Raw genomic sequence first — 20,648 nt, 5'->3', positions numbered from 1 at the left:
ACACACCATTAAAAAAATAAATTTAAGATCTACATAATGTGACATTGATTTGGCGCTGAATCTGTGAACACGAATGAATGGAAGGGGAATCCTATTCCATAAGAAAAATCAGGTGGCTGCATTTTGTCAGTGTTTTCCTTTCTTTGTTGTTTCCACCGGGACCTGGCCGGTAACCCCAGGTAACCCCCTTAGTAACACTAGCGCTATTCCTCAAAAATGAATTTATGGTCAAGCTCGGCACTTTGAATCCGTCCATCACACGAACGTCTCTTTTATTGTTGTCTATGATCACCTTTTTCAGTTCTATCGTCATTCTCGCCATTATCCTCTACTGCTTTTCTCTTGCGTCTTTCTTTGGATCCATGTTTTTTCTCTGGCACAGTGCAACCTTACAGTGCTCTACAACCCACCAAACAACAACTTTTTCCTGACATTTTGAGTTGAAAACCGAATATGTTGACTTCCGAGGTGATTCCGGGGTTCCACTGTACTGTATGTCTAAAAAAAGAAGAAGCAAACTAACTAGCAGAATTACATTTCATTATATCAATGTAGCATAAATTGTCTGGTTGTGGTTATTTATCTAGTATTTATTTATTTTTTGTCTAGTCATGTCTGCTTACTGTTTTGTAACCCATGGTTTGGACTAACTTTAGAAGCAGCAGCTGGCCACTCAGTCATGTGTCTATTTTCGCGGCTGAGTAACTGCATGCTTTTGGAGATAAAGTAGACGGTGACTGCTGGAAGTCATATGTGTTCGGCAGCTTGGGAGCACTGCTTCATTTCATAATATCTCAAACAGCATTAAGATAAGTTGGTTTTGTTTGTTAGTTTTTTTTTCTTGCCGAGTAAAAGGACAACTACTGTGAAATAAGGATGGAGGCAGGAACAGACAAAGAAGTAAGTCCTTTTTTTAAACTTATGTAAAAAATATAACAACATTGTACGCATTTTAGCTTGTATATCGTTTATAGTTTGTATCTTTTCATCTTGAACAATAATACATCTGTTTATTAAAATACCATGCCATACTTTAACACATTAGCATATTAAAGTTTTTCATGGGATCATGTAAGAATTACGCATCAGTGCTTTAATTTAATTCACTAACATCGATCTATTTTGTAGACAGGAAATGAAAGAAATGATACGGCTCAGCCCCTACATGATACTAATCCCGAGTCATCCACCTCTGCTATTGTTGAAGGTATGCAAAGCACACATCTCGTTGTCATAAAGTTTTCACAGTAAATTTGATTTATAACTGCATTTTGAAAATATAATTACAAACTCAACATTTCTTTAAATCGTTGTGGGATAAAGTCTTACGTAATGTTTTATTTATTTGCTCTGAGGTTCTACGGGGCAGATGGCTGGGTCTGTTGAAAGGAACACACAAAATCCCAAAGACCAGTCTGCTGTCGATACAGCAAAGGAAACGGCTTTAAAACCAACCCTCCAACTGACTATTACTACGTTTACAGTGAAAAATGGTGATGATTTGAAAGTAGAAATACCAGTGCTGGGTAATCCAGCCCCAAAGATAGAATGGAAAAAAAATGGACAGGCCGTCAAAGAGACATCCAGGCTGGAGATCTCAACTACATCATCAATGACAGTTTTTCACATCAGACACGCTACCAGGGAGCATGTTGGTCAATACTCCATCACAGCAAGCAACAATGCTGGAAGCTACACAGGAGAAATCACAGTGGTCGTTCTTGAAAAGCCCGACCCCCCCATTGGGCCTGTGAAAATTGATGAAGTTAGTTCCGACTATGTGTCCATTTCCTGGGAGCCACCCGAATACACAGGAGGCTGTCAGCTTGACAACTATGTCGTGGAGAAACGTGACATTACTAACATGGAGTGGCAAACGGTATCAGCAACGACAGTGCGGACAACAATCAAAGTCACTAAACTAAAGACTGGTAGTGAGTATCAATTCAGAGTGTTTGCAGAAAATAGGTATGGAAAGAGTGCTGCCATCACATCTTCAATTGTACTTGCACAGTACCCATTTAGTGTGCCTGCGGCTCCTGGTACACCTTTTATATCCACAGTGTCAAAGTACAGTATGTTAGTTGAATGGGCACCCCCAGGCAGAGATGGAGGTAGTGCTGTCACTGGCTATCATCTGGAGCGAAAGGAGAAAAACAGCATCTTATGGACCAAGCTGAACAAACTTGCCATACCTGACACCCGATTCAAAACGACTGGCCTGGAGGAAGGCATTGAGTATGAATTCAGAGTCTTTGCTGAAAATATTGCTGGACTCAGTCCATCGAGCAAGCTATCTGACTGTTATGTCGCAAGAGATCCCTGTGATCCACCTGGTAAACCTGAAGCTGTTGTCATTACAAAAGAGAATATCACACTCCAGTGGGCCAAACCTGGCTATGATGGTGGCAGCTCTATTACAGGCTACGTTGTTGAAAAGATGGAGCTTCCAGATGGCCGCTGGACGAAAGCAAACTTCACAAATGTTATTGAAAATCAGTTCACAGTTACAGATCTGACGGGAGGCCAAAGTTATATGTTCAGGGTCACTGCCAAGAATGGTGCAGGTGTCTGGAGCAAACCTTCTGAATGTGTGACCATCTTTGCTGAAGATGTAATTGAAAGACCTTCTGCAATTATGGACCCCAAGTTCAAGAGTACAGTTATTGCTCAGGCTGGGGAAACACTTATAATTGAAGCGGATTACTTTGGAAAACCCCTTCCCGAAGTAAGGTGGCTGAAGGATGGTGAGGAAATTAACAAAGCTACCCCAAGGACTAATGTAAAAAACACCATCACTCATACAACACTGACTATCAGGGACTGTACACGAGTGGACGGGGGATGCTTCGTCCTGAGTCTCACTAACATTGATGGAACAACATCCATGCCGGTTAATGTAAAGGTGCTGGACAGACCCGGTTCTCCAGAAGGACCTTTAAGGGTGAAAGCTGTCAGTGGTGAAAAGTGTAATCTTCATTGGAACCCCCCTTTAAATGACGGCGGAGCCAGTGTTTCACATTACATTCTTGAAAAAAGGGAGACAAGCCGTGTTACATGGACCGGAGTTGATCCTCATGTTGAAACTGTCAGTTACAAAGCAACCAAGCTGACACCCGGGAGAGAATACATATTCCGTGTTTGTGCCGTGAACAAATTTGGTGTCGGGGAATATCTGGAATCAGAACCTTTCATCGCACAAAATCCTTTCAAAACACCCAGTGCCCCTTCTACCCCTGCTGCCAGTGCTGTGACCGGAGACTCTGTCATGTTGACGTGGGAAAGACCTGAGACTGACGGGGGCTCTGAGATAGATGGCTACATCCTGGAGAAACGTGATAAAGAGGGTGTTAGGTGGACAAAATGCAACAAGAGAAGACTGAATGACTTGCGCTTCAGATGCACAGGACTCACCGAGGGACATTATTATCAGTTTAGAGTATCGGCAGAGAATACTGCTGGTGTTGGTGCACCCAGTGAGCCAAGCGATTATATTAAAGTGTGTGATACATCATACCCTCCTGGTCCCCCTACCAACCTTAAAGTGACAGACCATTCGTGCAGTACTGTCTCTCTATCGTGGTCCAAGCCTATCTATGATGGTGGCGCGCCCATCAATGGATTTGTTGTTGAGATGAAAGAAGCAGCAGATGATAAGTGGCTAACATGCACACCAAACACTGAAGATACAAAAGACACCGTAAAAGGTCTGAAGCAAAATGCGGAGTACAACTTTCGTGTGCGCGCAACAAATGCCAATGGAGTCGGCGAACCGGTGGAATTACCAGGGTCTGTGGTTGCAGCTGAGAAACTAGAGCACCCCGAAATTGAGTTGGACACAGCTTTGAGAAAGCTAGTTAGTGTTCGAGCCTGTTCAACATTACGTCTCTATGTTGCTATCAGAGGAAGGCCGGAACCTGAAGTCCAATGGTCAAAGGAAGGTGGTGCTCTCAGTGAGAACGCACAAATAGAGGTGACAGGGACCTACACATTGCTGATGATTGAAAATGTGAACAGACATGACACGGGGAAATATGTATTGACAGTTACGAACTGCAAGGGCTCTAAGTCAGCATTCGTCAATGTGCGAGTGTTGGATACTCCCAGTGTACCAACAAACCTCCAAGTGAAGGATATTCAGAGAGATTCTGTGCTCATCACCTGGGAGGCTCCTCTCATTGATGGAGGAGCAGTGATTTCACATTATGCCGTGGAAAAGAGAGAGGAGAATAGAAAGGTTTTCACAAGTGTGTGTAGTAACTGCACAAGGAACTCGTGTAAAATTGACAACCTCCAAGAGGGATGTTTTTATTACTTCCGTGTCTTGGCTGTAAACGAGTATGGAAGTGGACAATCAGCTGAAACAAAAGAGCCTGTTAAAGTGTCTGAAGTGCCTTCTCCTCCTGGGAAAATTACACACAGCGATGTCACCAATGACAGCGTAAAACTCTCATGGGAAAAGCCAGATCATGACGGAGGCAGCAAAATTACATGTTATATTGTCGAAATGCAAGCAAAAGGACATGACAAGTGGAGAACCTGTTCTGAGAGTAAAACACCGGAAACAGTCATTCATGGACTGACAAAAGAAATGGAGTATTTCTTCAGAGTTAGTGCTGTGAATGAAAAGGGGAAGAGTGAGCCCAAGCTCCTGTTGACACCTGTTATCGTGAAAGACACAAGTGCTCAACCCATTATAAGTTTGCTGTCCAGCACATTTAGCGTGAAGGCAGGGAATGATTTGAAAATCGATGTGCCATTCAAGGGTGTACCACAGCCCACTGTAACATGGAAGAAAGATGGCAACATACTCAAAGAGACCTGCAGGGTCAATGTGTGTACATCAGAGACATCATCTCAAATCATAATCAAAGATGCAACAAAGATAGATGTTGGCCTGTATGAGGTAACCGTCACCAATTCCGCTGGAATGACATCTGCTGAGATCCATGTGAATGTTTTTGAAAAACCTGGACCACCGTGTGATCTTACTGTGGAAGAAGTGAGCGCTGAATTTGTGGCTCTGAAATGGCAGCCCCCTCATTATTGTGGAGGATGTCAAATCTCTAATTATGTTGTTGAGAAGAGAGATACAAACAGCACAATCTGGCAGACTGTGTCAGCCACCGTTGCCAGGACCTCGATAAAAATATCCCGTCTGACACAGGGCACTGAATATTACTTTCGTGTTGCTGCAGAAAATCGCTACGGGAAGAGCTCCTTTGTTGAGTCTGAACCAGTTGTTGCTCAATATCCTTTCAAGGTTCCAAGTCCACCAAGCAATATCTCTGTTGTGACTGCCTCAAAGTCTATCATGGTCATTACATGGGACCCAGCGAGCAGTGATGGTGGCAGCCCGATTATTGGCTATCATATTGAACGCAAAGATCAAAGTAGTATTCTGTGGACAAAATTAAACAAAAGTCCAGTGACAGAGAACAGATTCAAAGTTACAAACGTTGAAGAAGGCCTCGTATATGAATTTCGGGTCTATGCTGAGAATATTGTTGGTGTAGGTCCCCGCAGTAATACCTCTGAGCCTGTTGCAGCGAGAGACCAGTGTGACCCCCCACGAAACCTCACAGTTTCCAACGTAACAAACTCTTCAGTTTCCCTCTCCTGGGAGAAACCAAACTATGACGGTGGGGCTAAAATTATTACTTTCATTGTAGAGAGGAAAGAGCTTCCGGATACATGTTGGCTAAAATGTAACTTCACCAACTTACTTGATACCTTTTGGGAGGTGACTGGTCTCACAGAGGGTGAACAATATGATTTCAGGGTTCTTGCAAAGAATGCAGCTGAGCTCTTCAGTGCACCATCTGAGGCCACAGGACCCGTGACTGTGCAGCATGATGTGGAGCCACCTAAAATTATCATAGAGGACAAATTTAAACAGCTTTTGGTTGTCAAAGTAGGGGATCTCCTAAGAATAGATGCTGACATCTCAGGTCGCCCAAACCCTACAGTGTTATGGTCAAAGAATAGTAGAACCATTGGCACAAAGGGTAGGGTTGAGATTACAACAACCAAGACGCATACGTGTCTGTTAACCCGGGAGTGTGTTCGAAAAGACTCTGGACAGTACACTCTGAGCCTCCAGAGTACTGCGGGTACCACATCTATTGCGTTTACATGCAAAGTCTTAGACAGGCCTGGTCCTCCAGCCGGACCCCTGCAAGTGTCTGGACTTTCAGCGGAGAAACTCACTTTATCATGGGGACCCCCTCACGAGACAGGCGGTGCAGAGATCATGCATTATATCGTTGAGAAGTGTGAAACCAGTCGTGTGGCCTGGACTCTTATCTATGGTGACTTGATGGCAACTACTTGCAAAATAACTAAGCTGCTCAAAGGGAATGAATACCTCTTTAGGGTGAGGGCAGTAAACAAGTATGGCGAAGGGGAGACTTTGGAAAGTGATCCCATCAGGGCAGTCGACCCCTTCAACATCCCATCTGCTCCAACGGATGTTGAGGTCACAAGTGCAACGAGTGACGCTATGACTATCTGCTGGAAGAGGCCAGTATCTGATGGAGGGAGCCGAATCAGCGGGTACATCATTGAGAGGCGGGACAAGCAAGGCATTCGTTGGCTGCGTGTTAATAAGAAGCCTGTCTACGACCTACGAGTCAAAGCCACCGGCTTACATGAAGGATGTGAATATGAATTCCGGGTTTTTGCAGAGAATGCTGCAGGGATAAGTGAACCCAGTCTACCATGCCCTCTCACCGTGGCAGAAGATCCACAGTTTCTGCCATCCCCTCCCGGAAAACCTACACTTCTCGATTCTTCCAAGTCCTCAATCACTCTGTCATGGAACAAGCCGCTGTTTGATGGAGGAGCACCAATTACAGGCTACAAAGTTGAATTCAGAAAATCCGCAGAAGAAGACTGGTCCGTTGGGACACAAAACACAGATAAAACTGAGTTTAAAGTAACTGGGCTCACTTCAGGGACAGAATATGTTTTCGTTGTTAGATCAATAAATAAGGTAGGCATCAGTGAAGCCAGTCCTGAAACGGATCCTTATGCGACTGTGGATAGAGTGGAAGAACCTAGGTTTGATATTAGCACTGACATGAAGAAGACCCTCCATGTCAAAGAAGGAAGTGCCTTCACCTTCACCGTGCCTTTCACGGGCAAACCTATTCCAAGTGTGACTTGGGAAAAAGCAGATGTGGATTTAAGAATCAGAGGACTGATCAACACCACCGACTCAGACACCTCCATCACTGTGGAAAAAGTAACCCGCGATGATACAGGCAAATACATAGTCAAATTGCAAAACGATGCCGGGAATGCCTCTTTAACTCTAAGTGTGAAGGTTCTGGATTCCCCTGGTCCACCAACACATTTAGCTGTTAAAAACGTTACCAAGGACTCTGCCACAGTTACTTGGGACATTCCTGAGAATGAGGGAGGAGCCTCCGTTAAGAACTATCTTGTTGACATACTGGACATCAGCAGAAAAGGATGGACAAGACTCACAAACAGATGCCACAGGTTGTCCTATAAGGTGACTGACCTGGAGGAAAGGGGGATCTACTACTTTAGAGTCACCGCTGAAAATGAATTTGGAATCGGTGTCCCGGCTGAGACGAGGGAAGGAACAACAATGACAGGTAGAGTCTGAAAAAAAAAAAAAAACAACATTAATAATGTTGAGCTACCAGCTAAATAAATTGTTAAGTCAAATGAATCTAAGAGAAAGAATTATTACATGCTGTTTTAATTATGTTAGCACTTTGTTCCACTGTATTCCGTTGTGTGACTGATTCTCTTTTTATGTATTTCATTTTAGATTCAACAAACTGGGAAACAAACCCGGGTGCTTAGTTTGTGTTTCCTCCAGAGTTGAGCTGAACTCTTCGGCATGTTGAGAAGATTGCTGAGCTATCCAAACTTTGTTCAAGTTCTTTGAATTTACGCATATTGTACTGTAGTCAAACTAAAATGTTTTTATGGCATTCTTGTCTAAGTTTAATGAAATTAAATAAAAGATGACATAACCTGTTTGGATTTGAAATAGTAAAACATTAGTTATGCTTATTGATGAGCTACATCAAACAATTGATCTGTTTCAAACATCCAGCCATCCATCTACAAACCCCAATTCCGATAAAGTCGGAAACTTGTGTATAATGTAAATAAAAACAGAATAGAATGATTTGCAATTTTTTTTTACCTGTATTTAATACACTAAGTCAAGATATTTAATATTCAAACTAACAAACCTTAGTTTATTTTACTTTTCTCTACTATTTGGACTCTGATGCCTGCAATATGTTCTAAAAACGAACAGAGGGTCATGATTATTACTGTTACACCACTTTTCCTAACACACAATTGTTTTAACTTTGTAGGTGGAATGTCTTGCATTCTGTTTAACAACAAAGTCACTCTGTTTTAAGAAATGCAGAATGTGGCTTAGCATTCATTGTCTTGCTGAAATACGTTTGCTTGGATGGCAGCATATGTTGCTCCAAAACATACTTAGCATTAATGTTGCATTTGGTCATGATTCGCTTTGCCTCTAAACGTTATGATTTAAAAAAAAAAAAAAAAACGGGCGATATTACGTGAATTATGTAAACGATGAAAAGACAAATCAATGCGAGAAACGTCTTATGTTTAAAAAAATAATTTCCATATTTCAGACTGTATAACAACTATATATGTAGACAAAGCACCGCGTCACCAACCCTGAGAATACAAAGAAATGTCTTTAGGGACTTTGGTGACCATAGATTGTATGATCTTATGGACTTTAGCTAACATCCGTACGCGGAGCTTGTCAAGCATGAAATGGTTAACAGGCTCACCGGAAGTACAGCGGCAACACAGTGTTTATAAGACAAAAAAGTTTAACGTTGGAAACTAACTATAGTACAAGATGGGGACAACGGCGAGTCAACTTGGAAAGGATTTGCTCTCAGAATACCAAGTAAGTGATCAACTATAAGAAACGCGATGCCGTCCTGGCTGATTTCCTGCCAAACAAACACTTGTTCCACCCAGCAACGTTAGCCAACTTAAAGCTATTTTAGCGTAACCCAAAAGAAGCAGCCTTCTACGCCAATTTTCAATTTAAAACAACAGTGGTGTCTCATAATGTTGAATCCGAAGTCAGAAAAGTAATATGTTGCTAACACCGTGTACTATAGGATTTCCAATATTTTGTGGGTGACTGTCATTCTACTTTCAGGAGCTGACGTTTTTAACAAAACAAGAAATTCTTCTGTAAGTGACCATTTGCATCCACACGCTGAATATATTTGTTGTTTGAATGGCCAGGATTAATACGGTAGCTGCTTATGTAACACAATATTATGTTGTGGCTATTAATACCAGGGCGCATAAAAGATTCACTGAGCTGCTCATGAAAGATGAGAGAGACCTTCCAAACGCCAGGGTGCCCATGGAGAAGATCCTCACCCTTCCAGAACTCAAGGTACAAAATGTGTCACTGCTCTTATAGCGGAGTCATTCATCTGGTTAAAAGGAATTTCCCAGGTATTACTAAACCGCAATGACCCTTGTACTTGTTCCTGTTTCAGTCTAACCCATTTCGAACGAGGATCTGCCACGTCTTTTCAACATCCGAAGTGAAAGATGGAAGCCTCACCTTTGAGGACTTTCTAGATCTTTTGAGTGCCTTCAGTGACTCGGCAACACTGGAAATCAAGTCCCACTATGCATTCCGTATATTTGGTAAAAAGAAACTTAACGTAAAAAGAAATTTAGCATGTGATTGGTTTATTCAAAGCAATAGCTATTTTCTCATCTTTAGACTTTGATGATGATGGAACTCTTGACTGTGGTGATCTGGAGAAACTGGTCAACTGCCTGACCGGCGAGACCGATGACACGAGACTAACACCCGAGGAAATGAGACAGCTCATCAATAACGTGAGCGAGATCCTGCAATATGGACACAACATAATCAAATGTGTAATAATACCGGATGTCGTTTAGATTCTCGACGAGTCAGACATTGACAAGGATGGAACTGTGAACCTCTCAGAGTTTCAGCACGTCATTTCAAGGTCACCGGATTTTATCAGGTGAACATGAAAATGTAATTTAAAATGTGTGCCTTTGACAAATCAATTAACATATTTCCAAAATATTCTCCACAGTTCCTTCAAGATTGTGCTGTGAAGACAGAAATTGACCACCTACATTTATTATTGTTTAATTAGTTATATAAAGTAGTTATTTGCTGTAAATTTCTATGGAATTTATTGACTTTACTGTTATGTAAAACACCTATTTGTAATTTTTAAATCTCTCTTTATATTTCCATATAAAAAGTTTTACAAAGTTGTCAAGCGTCTTATTGAGTGTATACAAAATACTTGTACTGTAATTCAAGTCTTAAGTTGTCACTTTGTACGATACAGTGCAAAGTCCATGTTTAGCAATAGGATTCCATAATATTTAAGAGGCAGCTACTTCCTCCCTGACGACAGCAGCAAAAGTATTCCATGCCCCGCACGTCACATCGACAACACGCATTCGTTGTTCACTGAAGAACTCCACACGGCGCGGCTCATCTGAACAGGATGTCTCGTATCCAAGCTGACCGTATTGACCTGAGGAGAAAAACAAGGAAGTTACCATCTCTCTTGTAAATCAAATGTAAATTATGTATGAATATTAGAGTTGGACTCAAACTCACCCCATCCCCATGTGTAGAGGTCACCTGTGGCTAAAATGAGAAAGATCACATTGAAAACAGAAGTCCAACCCCAATTCAATGTAAAAAAATGTCTCGTGCGAGTTTGATAGTTAAGAAATTGTTTGGAAGTCGCAATCTTAAAGAGCGATCTGTGCTCTCTGCATGCTCTGAGCCTAGTTTTCACATGTACCTATTGGGAGTAGTAATTTCATGCAGACATAGGGAAGTGACATCATGACTTACATGTCACAGCAGCTGTGTGACGGGAGCCACAGCCAACTGTCTTAATCTCACACGATGGAGTAACGTCCAGTAGTGCTGGGAATGCCTGGATAGATATGAACACTTCTTCGTCCTTCTCTCCCTCCAGTGTGTCTTTACATAAAAACAAGTTGGTAACAAGAGTTGAAAGATCTGTAGTTGTTAAACATAGTTTCATTTGGAAATGTTATTTTTAAGACAACGATTGTGATACAAATGCTGTCGATATTCTTCATGCTACATATCAAGCATCATGCATGCAAATATGATTTCAGCACTAAGGTCATTGGAATGACTGACAGAAAATGCAGCATTTTAAATATTTTACATAACCCACCTGCTTCCTTTTGACTTTTTTGATGTTGCTGTGCCCTCCTAACAGCTCGCGAGGGAAGTCCAAGCTGGCCACTCTCGTTCCAGCCCCACACATACAAGTCACCCCCGTCTGTCAATACATTGAAATAGCATTTATGGGCATCCCTGATTACACTGGCAGCATCACAAGCGGTTCTTACCACTAATGCAGACAGTGTGCCAGCCTCCTGTGGCCACCCAGCTCATGGTCATGCCCCAAAGGGCCTCCACCACTCTGGGCTGCTCTTCAGATGAGAGGACACCGTGCCCTAATTGACCGTGACTGTAAAGTAGTTAAAAAAATAATACAATAATGGTGTTCTGTAGAGCAGGGATACCAAATCTTTAATGGGAAATTTTACTTTTAAAAAAAGTTAACCGTATGCCATCTCGTTTAATCTGTCTTTGTTCATGTAATTAGGCCAGTGAGGTACGCTCCTGTTCAGAAAATTTGGGGTCACCCAGGCAATTTTGTGTTTTCCATGAAAACTAACATAATTGCACAAGAGTTTTAAAGTGTAATCATCCATCAGCCTTCTAACACAATTAGCAAACAATGGACAATTAGTGTTAGGGTTGACAATTTATTTTGATCGTATGATTATGTTGAATAGAATCATTAACTGTTAAAACTTTCCACCTTCCCTTGACTCGTTAAAACTTTCCACATTCCCTTGAGTTGTTGAAATGTTCCATGTTGTGCAAACGTTCTTGCTTAGTTTGTTGTCTAAAGATGCTCCACCAGTATCTGTTTATACAACTTTGTAAAACAAAGAGATAAGACCATCTGCACTGACTAAATCAGTTTGCAGAGGCGACCCTGAAACCTGTTCACCCTCACCATCACCCTGCTTTCTCTCAATAAATAGACTCCTGCAAGAGGCGAAAGTCAGACTGCTTTCAGGCGCTCGTGTGACAAGAGTGATGATGGCTTTCTCCACTTGCAAGCATAAAAAGGGCAAACTGTCTCTTGTGTGGTTCTTGCATAAAAGGTAGTGAAGAAAACTATCAATTAGACCACTGGAGGGATGGTTGCTGGAAATGGGCCTTCATACAGCTATGTAGATATTGCATTAAAAGCCAGACGTTTGCAGCTAGAATCGTTATTTACCATACTGACAATGTATAGAGTGTATTCCTGATTAATTTAATGTTACACTCATTGAAAAATAGCCATTTTATTAAAAAAAAAGGACATTTCTAAGTAACCCCAAACTTTTGAACCGTAGTGTACACAGTGTAATTATTCCGTCTTCTGTGTATCCACTTATTCCTGGTGATTTATTTACTTATTTATTGTCAAAATATGCACCCTGGCAAAAACGAGGCTTAGAAACACTGCGCGAGAAGACCAAAACTGACAAGTGTCTGAGTTATACCTGCCCAGTCCCCATGTGTACACACTTCCAGAGGCACTGAGGAGAACGCAGTGCTCTGCACCCAGAGCCAGCTTGGTGGCCCTCAGGTGTGGAGACAATGGCCGATAGAAAGGAGGTTTTATGGCAATGTAACCATCTGGGACTAACGGCAGATTCAGGGGCGTACCTGGAAAGCAGCAAAGTGATTTCAGTGAAGATGTTGATACAAACACCCAAATCAATCCAGAGGATGGCGCTATGGTGAAGAGCGTCTTCCGTTTAAACGCCACAGCAATTATTACCAGCGCTTTCGGATGGAGTTTTGACTTCCATGCTCCATACTGGGGTCTTCTTCTCGTTGTCCAGGTCCCATGATTCAATTCTGTTTGGAAAAGCGAGGATTAAGAAAGACTCCCCGACAGTGGCGTCCGTGCACCCCGTCCCACAAATGCCACTCGCAGTGTTGAAACCTGCCAAGCACAAACCTGGCAACACAGCAACATCGAGCCACTTTCAGTGATAATGCATATACGTTACATTTTATTAGCTAAGTGCAACTTTTCATCGGTCGCTCACCATTTGCGTGAAGGGTTGCTCTTCGACTCCAGCTCGCTCGGAGTCCACTTATTTTTCGACAGCAGCTTCCGTCAACATGACACTTGAACTCAAATGGCGTTATCACTTTAACCCTGTTGGTAGTGTCGTCGTCTGTACTAACAGGTTCACATACATGTATCTGTCCAAAGGCGTTGAAGCCGAACCCAAACCAGGGCATTAGAATGGCTTAAGTTAGGTGACTCCGGCAGAACGTTAACGATGCAGCTTCCCACAAAATAACTGGTATTGCGCATGCGCATTCACAAAAAGTCACCACTCAAGTTTATTGTGGAATACCCCCCGAACACACACGAGTGGAAATAATAGTTCATAAAAATGTTTTGGGGGCAAAAACCTAAAACATGCAGTGTCAAATAATCGTAAAATTGCATGAAAAGTGGACCACGTTTTTGTGCATTGGTGTACATGTCATTGCAAATATACATATTTTTATAGTGTGATAAATACAGTACTTTTCTTTACCAAAGTATAAAAAATTGTGACAAAATGATAACATTAAAATGTCGTTGCTGCTTCCTTTACTAAATTTAGGAACTTCTTGGTCTTTTAGGAGTGTTTCAGCAGGAAAAACGTTGAAATGGCTGAAATGTTCAGGTACTGGGTATTGCTCTGATTTAAGCTTTAGTTCCTTCCTGCATGTCCTTTCCCTCTCTACTCATGATGATGCCATACTCCATTGCCTTATCTAGGCAGTTCTGAGCTACTTTTGAGGCTGGTACTGATGTGCCCTGTCTTCCCTTTGTCAAGACAAACAGAATCTCCAGGACTTCACTCTCAATAAGTTTTTCTGCCAGACTCTTCTCAGCTCGCATCATGTTAAAAACAATGACCGCACCGCGATGGCACAAGTCAGATATTTCACTGAGTAGCAGTGCCTGCAGGATCTCCAGCCAGTGGGTGGTCTGAAAAAGAGGTGTTGTGTGAGTAGCAATGCCACGGTCACGGTGAGGGACACGAAGCTTTGCTCACTGTTGTGGTGATACGAGCACAAAGCTCAGGCTGGTCGGCAGTCAGCATGGCTAGTGTGCCTGAAGCGGCTCTTCTCAGCCTTTCGTCGTCCTCGCCACAGTAGAGTACAAGGAGCTTCAGGCGATCGTTGCCAGTGGCAAGGTACAGCTCTTGCACCTGATTATGCACATCAGGCGTAAACACACCGTTAGGCTTCCGAGTTCAGCTCTTCAACACATGCATCAGATTGTATGCCATACCTCTGTGCTCAGGATGAGGTTACACATGCACTCTGTGGCAGCTGCTCGGACCAGGTCGTGCTCCTCAAACATGTAACCTTCAATTTTTGGCACAGCTTTCTCTTTTATCATCTTTTGTCTGTGTGAAAAAAAAAAAAAGATTTCAACAAAAGCAGCAACAAACCAAACTAAACTAAATTAAAAAGTAATAGGGTGAGAAATGTTGAGATATATTTAAGTCAAGAGAAGACAAAAGGACTAAAACAATGAATTAAAACAGTCTTCCAAACATTCTCTTGCTTTAGACTGGTGGCAACATTTAATTGTACTTAGTATGCATAGTAAAGCTTCCTGCAGTCACATTTTGTTGTTAAAAAAGATGAACAACTACAAATGACTGAATTAATGTCATTTTCTAAGGAGACACTTCCCCCTAGTGGCCAACCTGAGTCTTTCACTGATTCCAGCCAGGTTGGTCAGAGCCATGAGTGCCTCAAAATTCTGTAGCAGGGTGCAGTGAAGATTTAAGAGACTGACAAGAGGGCGCACAACCTCATAAATCTGTAATAACAACAGAAGATCAGTTTAACACCAAAAATATAGTTTTAAAAGCAGAATCACATTAGTGGATTTTTTTTTACCCTTTCTCCAGGGAAGGCAATCTCTGGATTAGATGTGATAGTAATTTTGGAAAGTGCTTGTGCTGCTTTGACCTTTCCTACATCAGTGTTATCAGTTGTCAGTGGGATGAGGGCCTATGGTGGAAAACAACATTTGTACATTAGATGACATGAGACCCTAGGTAAGGGCTCAACTAAGCATATTGATGTACACCAATATACCTTTCCCCCACCCTGGGCTACTACTGTGCCTCTGTCTTCTTGTCGCTCCACTACAGCCAAGAACACCCTGATGTGAATGACAAACAGAATGAGTAAATGTACACAATGCACACACATAAAAAAAAAAAAACGCTCCGACCAACTTCATACCTGGAGATACATTCTTTACAGGCATCTGTGAGAGCCGGACTCTCATGTTTAACCATACACACTAATGCCGAAACCACTCCAGCTTCCAGCAACTTTGTTAGCCGCTTCTCCACATAGGCAGCTGCATCCTGACAGAGGACAAAGTTTCACATGATCTAGTTTTACACAATAAAAACTACAGTATGTATGGAATTCTGTTTAAGTGTTGGATCTACCTACTCACAAACATTTCAGGAGAAGAGGCAGACAACCACTTTTCAAAGGGTATTGAAACGTTACCTTGGGGTGCTCCTCCGGCACATGCTGCTTTGCATACTTAGCCAGCTCGACCATCTGAGGATCAGGCTTTTCCACTTCATAGCTGTTAGTGCAGTTTACCAGAGTGGAGCCTACAGCGAAGAGTACTGTTTTGTCCTCAGACTGCAAGAAAAATAAAGGCAAGAATATTCACGTTATCCAAGATTGGTACAGTATGTGTGCTATACTGATGATAGTCTCACATACTATGGAGCAGGAAAAAAAAAAACAGATTTAAAAAAAAAAAAAAAAAAAAATCATGTAACAAGAGTGAGGAATTATGATGTTTGTGTCTAATATTACAAGTTGAAAACACTTGTCAAATTAAACCTTTGCTAGTTCAAACATGGCCTGAAGAGCATTTCTGTCTTCAACAAAGTCCTCTTTCACATCAGCATCAAAGGTGAGATAGGCGAGGCCTTCCACGGACCATCGCCGGGACGTAGGAGGCAGCGACTCATTACAAAGCCACCTAACGGGAAAGTATTCGACAACCACCACTTAGCAACACAATAGTCCTTAACAGAACTCTGTTGGAAAATGAAGAAGTTATTCTTACTTCCTGCATTGTTTGGATAGCTTTAGTGTGGATCCTTCGGCAAACTGCTTCATGCTGAAATCAGTCCCTCCCGCTGATCCAAGCTTGCACAACCCCTGAATAACCACAAAGGGCCATTGTTAGATCTGTTCCAAATTTAGAGACGTTGACGTCATACACCGGTTTGCTTACCACCAGGGCTCTCACACGTATTCTGTCATTCTCGCTTTTCTTGTAGAGGTCCTTGAGAAGCGCCACACCATTGGCTGTGATGAAGGAAGCTCTCTTAGCTTTACCTGCTGCATGAATAAGAGCCTCCACTGCTATCTGCTGGTGAATCACATCTTCAGAGGCACATAAGGATATAACTGCATCCATCATTCCTGACATCTCCATGGTTCGGTTGCCGACATCGCTCGGCCCTTGGAGGAGCACAGATACGGTCTGGATGGCTCGCAGCTTGCCTCCAAGGCCCGTTTGGGTAAAGTGTTGTCTAAACCAAATATAAACAGCAATATGTGAAGGAAGTTACCATTTAGATAAAGAGCGCAGTTTCTCTGTTTGGTAACACAGTTGATTTGTTTTTGAGCAACCTGGGTTACCAACTCACCGAACATAGTCTTCACACAGATTATTGAAGTTCTCCCTCTCCTTGTCACTTTGAAGATCGTCATAAAGCTTGGTAAGCAAGACTGAGCAACTCATGTGGGAGTTCTCTGTAAGTGTTGGCCCTTCTGAGAGCTCAGGCACTGATGCAGCCACCTCCAAAATCTTATGCAGCCCTGCAAGAGTTGAACCAAGAAAACCCATGCCACTACACAACATAAAGAAAATCTCTGAAGTTGCCTTTGATAAGCAGAAACATCTATTTCCTCATTGTCTCTTACATCAACAAGACTCAAAAGATGAAATATGATGGTTTTATAGAAATTAAATTTTCTTAAGATACCCTGGTCAATCACCCATAGAGTCAGGGAGTTGTCTGGGTTCTTCAAGGACTTGCGGGGTACTTGTTTGACTAGAAGGTTGATGGCGTTGTCTCTTCCAGGTCCGGACACGTTTGACGCTGGCATCATCTCCAAGAGGTGACGCAACATCGACCGAAGCTCCTTGGATGGTTCTGTTTGAAAAATTGAATGTACTTTACCTGAGAGAAGGCACCTAATCAAATACAGTAATACTTGAGAAACATGTTTCTGTTGTACTTGAAAATCAAATTCTGAGACTCTGGTGAAAGAAATATTGAATGAAACAAAAATGACTTGAGTCCAAACTCACCAGGAAGTATAGCTTCCTCCTTTCCCCTGATCTCCCTCTTCATGCCCTGCGTGAGAGCCTCAAACATCACCTTCAGCAGGTGGCAGGTGGCGAGTGAAACAGCAGAGCCTCCCGATCCCATGATTGCACACAGTTGCTCCATGCCCAGCTCGTTCACTATTGCCATCGTCTAGGAATAAAAGCATACATTCCAGCATGAAGACCAGAAATGCGGTGCAGTCTTTCAGTAATGCAGATAAATATGTATGTTCAGTATAAGTCAAGAAATTAAAACGACACAGTCGCAGACATAGGCAAGAACAGTACACTGCAGTTTTTTTTTTCTAGATTTTCTCAGAGTTGAAAATGTATGTCAACTAGACAGGCTTTTTTAAATATTTGGGGAGTGGATCTATGCGGTGAATTAACTGCTGGTAAATAGTAAAGTAAAAAAAGACTGAGGACCACCCTGAATGAACTTGGCATGTTCTTTAGTTAACTGTCTTGTTTTTTGTCAAAATCATGCTTCTTGAATTCTCATTTCTTGACAGTTCCATAGGAGTTTACCATATTATCAGCTGTGTTAGAGCATTTTGACTGATATTTCAAGACCCACAGTATATTTTTTTCTCCCAGATATAGAAGTAACTAACGCTAATTCATAGCGTGCATTGATTGTGGCATTTTTTTAAACGCCATTCGCCATTGACTCCATAAACTGTCATCTTTACTCACAATTGCAACATACTTTTAAATAAAAACCATGACACATACTCCGTTTACAGCATAAAGATATGTACTTGTGCCAGGTTCCCAAACTTGTTTGATTTCCAACATATTGGCATTTCTCCTACTCATAGTCAACACGACAAGCAGAGATTCACCCTCTCCCCTTTATCCTCAACTCAAAAACGGCGCTAATCTTAAATGCAAAGTGCCTCAATTCTGCCATCTACAGGGATCTGCTCATCATAACAGTGGTTTACAACCTTAATTTCATAGTCAAGCCTGTGATTTAACTGGGACCCAGTCCAGGGTTTAGCCGAACTCTCCCAACTAAGTCCACTATGACAGCCTCAAACAAAGACAATCAGTAGAGCAATCGGATGAAGGGAAAATTGTTGAATTTACTCTGGACTGATGCTCAGTACATAAGCCAACCAGAGTCCTCAGAGCAGAAAGGACTACATCCTCCTGCTTTGAATGAAGAAGCTGGTCAATCAGCTTCACGCCATCGTTACGGAAGATCTGCTCAGCTCCTGCGTCTTCTCGAGATAACACCACCAGATTTTGGGCAGCCTGAAATCAGTCAATTGACCTATATTACTTGAACAGTAGAAACACATCATATCATAGAGTCTTTCCTGGGAAGGCAAACCTACCTTTTGTCGGTCAGAATCTTTCACAGATGTATCTACAAGGAGTGAGAACATCTGTTGCACACGTGCATCTGTGGAGTTTAACTGTAGTGACTACAAAAATTAAAAGAAAAAAAGTCTGGTGAGCACTGCCTTTTTTCAGAAGATCACAGAATACTCCTAAGGGTATTTTACAGCACCTTTCGCTGGATCTCTGCCCCCAGCTGTCTGAGGAGATCCTGGAATGCTTTGTTTTTGGGCTCAAGCTGGGCACACGTCTGTGCATCCACAAAGGCCTGGTCAAAACGTCCAAGTTTCTGGAAAGCCTGAGCCCTCCGAAATCTGGCTTTCACATCGCTTGGGTCAGTATTGAGAGCTAAAAGACAAACAAACAAAGAATCAAATAATTATAAGAGGTAACTGTGCACATAGAAACACTGGCTATACAATTATATTCACATTCAAAACCTAATGCAGTATCAGGTCTGTACTGTATATTAAAATTGACCTTTACCAAGACAATTATCCAAAGTTTTGCTAGCCAAGAGACATATACTTAGTGCAGTACACTATCAGAACAACAGGGTCAAATCAAAATTATTGTAGCAAAAGCATGTGAGGTTGTCAAACGTGTTTATCTTACTCTCACATATTTTAAAACTTTTAACTAGGGTGGTTAACTTGTTTAGCTATTGAATCGTGGGTTTCAGATTTTTAAGTGTACCAAATGAAGTGCCCAGTTTAGTGGGTGTGTATCAGGGTGTGTCATTGAGGGAAATCAATTCTAACAATTGTCTGATACATTTTTCATGAATCAGTGTAAAACATCTATAGGAAATACGCCATGAACAAGGACTGTATTACATTTGGAGGCATCCGTCTCTGCCTTGTTATAGTCCTCCATTTTCAAGTAGCATGCAGATCGGTTGCGGTAAAGTACAGCGCTTTCTTGTTTGTTGTCACTCAGCTTCAGTGCTCTGGTGTAACAAGACACAGCACCCTGCAGATCGCCAGCCTTGAAAAGCTTGTTCCCCTCTTCCCTCAGGGCTGCAGGACCCTGAAAGCAAAAAAAAAAAAAAATGGCCAAAAGAATTCAGCTCACCACTGTCTCCGATGTGAATCGAACAATGCGTCTGCTGTTTCGTGACCCAAATTTGTTACCTTCTCGTTTTCTGTTTCGCTCATCTTCAAAATGTTCCACACGGTTCGGCGTTGAGTATTTCACGTTTAACTTAAAGCTACTCATAAAAAGTACTCGCAAACACTTCTAACTTCTCGTAAATGATTAATGGGCTCCACTTCCGGGTGTATGGCGCGAAACGATGACGTTGGCCACCTCCATAGGCTGCAATACTATAAAAGGAAAACAAGCACGCTCGTACATTGTAATCAAATATTTTGGTTGTGGTTACATCCCCATTGTATGTCCTCAATATGTTCTAACCCAGATAGTTTACATTCTTTTTGCTGACACGAATTTTGTTTAATAAATAAACATCTTTGATTAGTAGGGTAAATAACCAAAAAGCCATTGGAGATCATTTAAAACCGTGTAAATAAAATAAGCATTCACACTCACATTCACATAAATAAAGAGTCTTCAATGAACCTAACCTGTGTTGAGAATGTGGGATGAAGTCAAAACAAAGAAAAACCCAAGCATGGGCAGAAGGAAAACCCAAGCATGGACAGAACATGCAAATGTCAGAAAGGCCAGACCTTTGTAACCCACGCTATTAAAATA

At 42.0% G+C, this 20,648-nt stretch overlaps 4 protein-coding genes across 5 annotated transcripts in view; 2 read left to right on the top strand and 2 right to left on the bottom strand.

Annotated features, from left to right (window-relative positions):
* The first annotated feature begins 631 nt into the window (after positions 1–631).
* Positions 632–8,029, top strand: LOC148396543 (titin-like). Its single transcript, XM_088379628.1, has 4 exons — positions 632–900; positions 1,129–1,207; positions 1,356–7,625; positions 7,805–8,029. The coding sequence occupies exons 1-4, from the start codon at positions 877–879 to the stop codon at positions 7,837–7,839; spliced, it is 6,408 nt and encodes a 2,135-aa protein (XP_088235754.1). The 5' UTR covers positions 632–876; the 3' UTR covers positions 7,840–8,029.
* Positions 8,030–8,881: 852 nt separating this feature from the next.
* Positions 8,882–10,329, top strand: cib1 (calcium and integrin binding 1 (calmyrin)). Its single transcript, XM_088379642.1, has 7 exons — positions 8,882–8,947; positions 9,209–9,243; positions 9,355–9,454; positions 9,561–9,714; positions 9,794–9,912; positions 9,979–10,067; positions 10,143–10,329. Exons 1-7 carry the CDS (start codon positions 8,897–8,899, stop codon positions 10,162–10,164), a joined length of 570 nt encoding a protein of 189 aa, XP_088235768.1. The 5' UTR covers positions 8,882–8,896; the 3' UTR covers positions 10,165–10,329.
* On the bottom strand, positions 9,739–13,433 carry rccd1 (RCC1 domain containing 1). The gene is made up of 8 exons (XM_088379639.1): positions 13,234–13,433; positions 12,960–13,142; positions 12,679–12,844; positions 11,461–11,582; positions 11,283–11,390; positions 10,928–11,059; positions 10,685–10,714; positions 9,739–10,598 (listed from the first exon to the last, which is right to left on the bottom strand). The coding sequence occupies exons 1-8, from the start codon at positions 13,430–13,432 to the stop codon at positions 10,444–10,446; spliced, it is 1,095 nt and encodes a 364-aa protein (XP_088235765.1). The 5' UTR covers position 13,433; the 3' UTR covers positions 9,739–10,443.
* A 76-nt stretch (positions 13,434–13,509) lies between these two features.
* Positions 13,510–20,648, bottom strand: part of unc45a (unc-45 myosin chaperone A) — an 8,947-nt gene continuing 1,808 nt past the window's right edge. Inside the window, exons 1-19 of one of the 2 annotated variants that reach the window (XM_088379635.1) lie at positions 20,066–20,232; positions 19,769–19,961; positions 19,105–19,280; positions 18,929–19,018; positions 18,678–18,845; positions 17,568–17,736; positions 17,239–17,409; positions 16,900–17,071; positions 16,482–16,782; positions 16,311–16,405; positions 16,082–16,223; positions 15,734–15,874; positions 15,455–15,582; positions 15,305–15,371; positions 15,104–15,217; positions 14,908–15,023; positions 14,484–14,601; positions 14,245–14,400; positions 13,510–14,177 (exon numbers count right to left, since the gene is read on the bottom strand). In XM_088379635.1, coding sequence (XP_088235761.1) covers positions 13,890–14,177; positions 14,245–14,400; positions 14,484–14,601; positions 14,908–15,023; positions 15,104–15,217; positions 15,305–15,371; positions 15,455–15,582; positions 15,734–15,874; positions 16,082–16,223; positions 16,311–16,405; positions 16,482–16,782; positions 16,900–17,071; positions 17,239–17,409; positions 17,568–17,736; positions 18,678–18,845; positions 18,929–19,018; positions 19,105–19,280; positions 19,769–19,961; positions 20,066–20,089 — 2,829 coding nt within the window. In that variant the 5' untranslated portion in view covers positions 20,090–20,232 and the 3' untranslated portion in view covers positions 13,510–13,889. Of the gene's footprint in view, positions 14,178–14,244; positions 14,401–14,483; positions 14,602–14,907; positions 15,024–15,103; positions 15,218–15,304; positions 15,372–15,454; positions 15,583–15,733; positions 15,875–16,081; positions 16,224–16,310; positions 16,406–16,481; positions 16,783–16,899; positions 17,072–17,238; positions 17,410–17,567; positions 17,737–18,677; positions 18,846–18,928; positions 19,019–19,104; positions 19,281–19,768; positions 19,962–20,065; positions 20,233–20,648 lie in introns of those variants that run through there. The other variant, XM_088379636.1, reaches the window with a different exon arrangement.

This window comes from Syngnathus floridae, chromosome 6, assembly GCF_059516105.1.
Source record: "Syngnathus floridae isolate MCC-2025c chromosome 6, RoL_Sflo_1.0, whole genome shotgun sequence".
NCBI lineage: Eukaryota > Metazoa > Chordata > Actinopteri > Syngnathiformes > Syngnathidae > Syngnathus > Syngnathus floridae.
Note: the sequence above shows the minus strand (reverse complement) of the source record. Positions and strands in the feature narration are given on the sequence as shown.

What these genes read in the sequence shown, in the direction of transcription:
- LOC148396543 (XM_088379628.1), top strand. Translation starts at nt 877, where the DNA reads ATGGAGGCAGGAACAGACAAAGAA. An exon ending in AGGCAGGAACAGACAAAGAA is followed by an intron (nt 901 to 1,128) that starts GTAAGTCCTTTT and finishes TCTATTTTGTAG; the next exon opens with ACAGGAAATGAAAGAAATGA. An exon ending in CACCTCTGCTATTGTTGAAG is followed by an intron (nt 1,208 to 1,355) that starts GTATGCAAAGCA and finishes ATTTGCTCTGAG; the next exon opens with GTTCTACGGGGCAGATGGCT.
- cib1 (XM_088379642.1), top strand. Translation starts at nt 8,897, where the DNA reads ATGGGGACAACGGCGAGTCAACTTGGAAAGGATTTGCTCTCAGAATAC. An exon ending in ATTTGCTCTCAGAATACCAA is followed by an intron (nt 8,948 to 9,208) that starts GTAAGTGATCAA and finishes TTCTACTTTCAG; the next exon opens with GAGCTGACGTTTTTAACAAA. An exon ending in TCACCCTTCCAGAACTCAAG is followed by an intron (nt 9,455 to 9,560) that starts GTACAAAATGTG and finishes TTCCTGTTTCAG; the next exon opens with TCTAACCCATTTCGAACGAG.
- rccd1 (XM_088379639.1), bottom strand. Translation starts at nt 13,432, where the DNA reads ATGCCCTGGTTTGGGTTCGGCTTCAACGCCTTTGGACAGATACATGTA. An exon ending in AACTCCATCCGAAAGCGCTG is followed by an intron (nt 12,845 to 12,959) that starts GTAATAATTGCT and finishes GCTGCTTTCCAG; the next exon opens with GTACGCCCCTGAATCTGCCG. An exon ending in AAAAAGTCAAAAGGAAGCAG is followed by an intron (nt 11,060 to 11,282) that starts GTGGGTTATGTA and finishes TTTTATGTAAAG; the next exon opens with ACACACTGGAGGGAGAGAAG.